The 6,000-nt window shown below is 42.3% G+C and overlaps 1 protein-coding gene across 1 annotated transcript in view; it reads right to left on the reverse strand.

Moving 5' to 3' along the window:
* Nucleotides 1-5,601, reverse strand: part of LOC138971222 (forkhead box protein F1-like) — a 31,864-nt gene extending 26,263 nt beyond the window's left edge. The window contains exons 1-2 of the mRNA XM_070343945.1: nt 4,658-5,601; nt 3,892-4,343 (exon numbers count right to left, since the gene is read on the reverse strand). Coding sequence (XP_070200046.1) covers nt 3,892-4,343; nt 4,658-5,568 — 1,363 coding nt within the window. The 5' untranslated portion in view covers nt 5,569-5,601. The remainder of the gene's footprint in view (nt 1-3,891; nt 4,344-4,657) is intronic.
* Between the last annotated feature and the right edge of the window lie 399 nt (nt 5,602-6,000).

Here is a 6,000-nt window from a genome sequence, read left to right on the forward strand (position 1 = left end):
AATTAATGGAAAACACATAGAACAATTTTGTTTTAAATTTATTTTATGCAAATTATATCGCGCACATATCTCAACCACAGATTCAAGGCGCAGGGATTTATTTATGCCGTGTGAGATGGAATTTATTACACAATATATCACGCATTCGCCGCATTCACATCGGCCAGCAAACCTCAAGCCAATTAGGGCGAGCATTCACCTTTCACGGCCTATTATTCCAAGTCACAGGGGTATTTGGTGGACATTTGTATCTATGCCTATACACTTTTGTCAATCGTGGGATCTTTAACGTGCACACCCCAATCTAGTGTACACGAAGGGACCTCGGTTTTTCGTCTCATCCGAAAGACAAGCACTTGAACCCACCACCTAGGTTAGGAAAGGGGGGAGAAAATTGCTAACGCCCTGTTAACTGACCCAGTCTCTCGCTTCCGAGGCAAGTGCGTTTCCCACCCAGACCGAACTAAAAGAACAAAACGAACAACAATCAACAATAACAAAAATATGGCAAAATAAGATTCAAGAACACAGTAATTTGTGTTATTTCTTCATTTATTTATTTATTTATTTATTTATTTATTTATTTATTTTTCTATTTATCTATTTATTCATATATTATGTATTTATTTATTGGTTCATTCATTCATTCATTTATTCATTCATTCATTCATGTATGTGTATTGTTTTATTTTTTTAAATTATTTTTGTATGTATATATTTATCCATTTAATGTATTAATAAGTCATATTCGTATGTGTTCATTCGTGTATTTTTGTGTCTATTGAATTATATGTTATTTGTTTATGTTCTAGTACGCGTATATAGGTATTACATTTTCGTAGTGATAGATGAACTTATTGATAAACTTATTGATTGATTACTGTACTTCCTTGCTCCCTTCCTTCCTTCCTTCCTTCCTTCTTCCCTTCCTGATTAGTTTGCTTGTTTGCTTACTTACTTATTTGTCAGTGAGAAAAAACAACACTTAGAATGTGAACTAGTTTGGATGACTTTAGTTTAACTTTAGAATAATTAGTTCATTTATCTTCAATGTTGTTACACGTAATGATTCCGTGTTCAGCAGAGCATCACCTCACAATCCACTTGGTGATTCACATGTTTGTAATTTACTGTCGGTGTTGCATTTCTCTCACCGTGATAGGCAAACTGTCATTTTCATCATCAAAACAATTAGTTTATTTATTTTTTAGAAATCATATTAAACATATGCGAATGCTTACCCCTTCCCAATTATGCATCAAAGATTTCGTACTATTATTGTATAATATTAGTTTGTTTGTTTGTTTGCTTAACGCCCAGCCAACCACGAAGGGCCATATCAGGGCGGTGCTGCTTTGACATATAACGTGCGCCACACACAAGACAGAAGTCGCAGCACAGGCTTCATGTCTCACCCAGTCACATTATTCTGACACCGGACCAACCAGTCCTAGCACTAACCCCATAATGCCAGACGCCAGGCGAAGCAGCCACTAGATTGCCAATTTTAAAGTCTTAGGTATGACCCGGCCGGGGTTCGAACCCACGACCTCCCGATCACGGGGCGGACGCTTTACCACTAGGCCGGTTATAACATTAGTGTTTATTTTACAATTATATGACAATGATTATGTGACTTTACACAGCTGAATTTCAAAGCATTGCTTTCAGAGTTTTGTTTTATAAATCTATGGATACATTTATCGCAGAACAGAGTAAATGCTAATAAAAGTATCTTCAATTGGTCGGCCTCCACTAAGTAAAAAACAAAAGTCAAAGGTAAATGAAAAATAATGCTTTTTGTTTTGTTTTTATGTTTGTGGCTATACCTATCTATACTGCAAAAGCGCAAGCAAAGTAACGAAAGTAAAAACACAAAACAAACCAAAAACCAAAGTATTGTACATATAACCGGAGCGTCACTTTCTTTGTTCACTTATCATGCTATGTACTACATCATGGAACAGTATTTTCGAATATGTGATTATATTTTAATGTCTTTTCTATTCGTTCAGTATACAATTGTTAATGCTATTTTTGATCATTATTATTCATTAATCCATTTATCCCTCTATGTGTCCACGTCGAGTTGCTTCCTTCTTATTTTCAGGTGTTTTAGTTATTGCTACTATCCGCTTCACAAACGTATTTGAAACTGGTGATACACGTTTTGCAATCCATTCCAAATTATAAAATATCGGGTGTAAACTAACGTTACAAATCTGTTTGATCACATGTGTAACTATTGTAAATGTCCTTTCTTTCCGCTTTATTTATTTATTTATTATAAAGTTAATTTAGTTGTAAATATAGTATTGAATTTATTCATTTATATATTAATGATTTATCATAATTTTATTTAAACCAAACAAAAATATATGATGGTTTAGGGTAACGTGACCAAAAAAGATAGGGTCGGTAGGTCGGCTTTTTTTAATTGTATTCATTTTAATTTGTTTGTAGTTTAGTAGATTTTAAAGGAAGTTTCTCCTCTTAGTCTCGGTATGGTTCGCAAAAAGTGCCAACAGTTTTGGGTAGTTTGAGAAATGAAAAAACAAGTTTTAGGGTCGGCAGGAAAAAATAGGGTCGGTCGGGTTACCCTAAACCAACATATGTTTTTGGGGGGCCTTAACCATCTATTTATTTGGGTATTTACAAAAAGTATCAATTGTTCATTCATGTATTTATTCATTCTCGTACTTATACAATCTGTATATTCAGTGTGTATCTCAATCCGTTCTACCATGATACTGAGCGGCTGCTGCCAACGCAGCTAGTGCAGCATTTATAGACACAAATGGAAGCAAACAATGAAAACAACAAAAACGCGATACCACAATCACTTACTTTAACACAGACATACAGACAGACAGACAGACAGACAAATAAAGCAAAAGACAAACAGACAGACAGGTAGACAGAAAAAACAGACAGTCAAACACATAAACCAGACGCACGCACGCACGCACGCACGCCAACACGGTTCCACCAAAGCATATTCGTTAACTCAAAATGCAAACGAAAGAGCAAAGGTGGAATAAGTTTCATTTACGCGAGTATTCAGTAAAGAGCTCTACTTGTTCGCAGCTAAACTATCAAATCATAATCAAAATAAGCAAACGGAACGCACGAAGAGATGCAGGATACTGTCAAAGGTTAGAGCTCCAAAATGATTCGTAAAATGAAGCACCATAAAGCCCTTTCATGTGCAAGTATGCCAAATACGGTATGGTCAAATTGTGTACAGGAGAAAATATTAAAAAACGTGAAGCGAAGAAGACGAGGAAGAAACGATGTTTGCACATTTATATCTTATAAGTAATAGTGGACAAGAAGCTATAGAACTAGGGTGACTCCAACAGAACAAACAAGTAAACATTCAAACAAACAGACCGATAAATAAACAATCAAACAAACAAAAGAAGACAAAAAACAATTCCAAAAAGCTAAGGCATTGGCACGAAACCGTCATTATAAATAGACAGGACATTAGATACCAATGACACGAAAAAAAGAACTCAACAATAAACATAACAAGTAAGTGTACAAATCACGCACACACAGACAAAACAAAACCAAACCAAACAACCCTCTTTCTCTCAGTAACCCTTCCCACAATACCGATTCCACACAACAAAAATCAAAAGTTGACATACAACAACAGAGAACGTCCCAATACCTATAATTATCTGCACACCCGAACAAACCACAATACAAAACAGGTTAGTTATTATGTGAAACATTTAATTTTTGACAAAGCAAAACATTCACAAATGTTGTCAAAAAATAAACGTGTAACTAACCGCAACCATTTGTTTTCTTTTTTTGTATTCTGAATGTTAGCAGTCTATCTGGTGTTATTGTAATTCAAACACTCCAAACACAACTCACCAGCAAGAGCAAGATCCACAGGCTCGCCGCCAGCAGTAGTCAGGCCAGCGTAAGGACTGGTGTCGGAACTGGACGGCGGTGACATACTCTGCAGCGACCCCGTGCTGCCCGTGGGTGACAGAGGCTGCTGCTTGCAGTAACGCCCTCCACCTCCTCCTCCTCCTCCGGGGCCTTGAGAAGACTGCTGAGTTGCTCCAGACGCCCACTGTGCTGAAGATCCCATGCCCATCGTGGCCGACGACCCGTGGAGAGTTCCAGGAGACCCATGGAGAGTCGTGGAAGAGGAGGGATTGTTGGTGGTAGTGGAAGAGAGGTCTCCCCGTTCCCCGTAGACGTTGTTGGGGTTTGCGGAGACGTGTGATGTGAAGTCGTTGTTGCCGTTGCCGATGCCTGCCGCCGCCATGGCGCAGGACTGGGCGTAGCGGTTGTTGAAGGCGTTGTTGATGGAGGAGCTGATGATGATGAGAATAATAAAACAGTCATGATAATAGTAATAATAACCATAGTGATGATGATGATGATGATGACGATGACGATGACGATGACGATGATGATGATGACAGACAGCCATACGGACGGACAGACAGACGGAGAGAGCAAGAGGGCAAAGCCCCCCCCCCCACATATACACACACACATGCAAACAAACAATCAGCCCAAACACACACACACACACACACATACACACACACACACACAAACACACTCACACACACACACACACACATACACACACACAAACAAACAAACCGACACATTCACATACCTGATGGGCAAGGGAGGAGTGTAGCTGCCGCAGTTGGCAGCGGCGGCGGCCACCTGCATGTGCTGCTGCATGGCCGCATGGTGGTGATGGTGGTGGTGGGCGTTGCCGGACATTCCCCCCATCCCGGACGTCATCATCTGCGACGTGTCGTAGGCCGCCTGTGTGTGGTGGTAGGGGTGGTAGAGATGGTGACCCGTCCCTCCTCCACCGCCCATTCCCCCACCTCCCTGAGTACTGGAGAAGGCCATAGCCGCGGTCTGCTGGGACATGGCGGCCGCTGTGTTCTGCATGAAGTCATAGTAACCTCCCGTCATCCCGCCCGCTCCGCTCATCCCGTTCAGCATCCCAAAGGGCTTCAGGGCCTGGCACTTCCTCCGGAACCCGCGAGGTCGTCTCCGGAACGACCCTTCCTCGAACATGAACTCTGCAGCGGGATCGATGGTCCAGTAATGCCCCTTGCCCGGGCGTCCGATGCCCTTGGGCAGCTTAATAAAACACTCGTTGAGTGAGAGGTTGTGGCGGACCGAGTTCTTCCAGCCCTGGTAGGTGCCTCTGAAGAACGGGAACCTGGCCTGCAGGAACTGGTAGATCTCGCTCAGGGTGCATCTTTTGGTGGGGGAGGCTTGTATGGCCATGACGATCAGAGCGATGTACGAGTAAGGAGGCTTCTCGGACCTGCGGACTCCTACCCCAGTTTTCTTGCCGCCGTTGCTCTTGTCGTCAGTACTTCCAGAACCTCCTCCGCTTTCTGAAGGGGACTCTGGGTTGTTGGTGGTGGTGCTCGGGGACTCCCCTCCGCTGTCGGGTTCTTCGGGTTCCACTTTGGGTTCCACGGTTTTGCCGAAGCTGTTGTTGTCGTTGTTGTTAGCGGTGGTGTGGCTGTGGGTCATGCCTGACGCCAGGGTGTCCATGTCGTGCTCTTGGTGGGTGTGGTGAAGGTGGTGATGGTCTTGGAGGTGGTGTTCTTGGTGATGCGGGTGATGGTGGGTGGGGTAGACTGTGGGGAGGGAGTGGGTGTGAGGGAGGGTCATAGAATGGTGGGGGTGGTGAAGGTGATGGGGAGGGAGTGGCGGCTGTGACATCAGGACTGAAGACCCGTCGAACGGCTTGCGGTCACAATCCATGGTTCTGGTCTTGTCACAAACGAGAAAATGTGATGACAATAGTCACAATCGAAAGGCAAATCAGACAATAAAGCACTCAACAGATTAAGGCACTCCAAGTAAAATCGACAAAATAATTCAGGCTATAAGACACTCAGAACGAACTCAAATATTCGTAAAACATTCACAATATAGTCTGTCTGGCAAATTCAGCAATCTGTCGTAAAACTGTTAAGGCAA

This window comes from Littorina saxatilis, linkage group LG1 (assembly GCF_037325665.1).
Source record: "Littorina saxatilis isolate snail1 linkage group LG1, US_GU_Lsax_2.0, whole genome shotgun sequence".
In the NCBI taxonomy this organism is placed as follows: Eukaryota; Metazoa; Mollusca; class Gastropoda; order Littorinimorpha; family Littorinidae; genus Littorina; species Littorina saxatilis.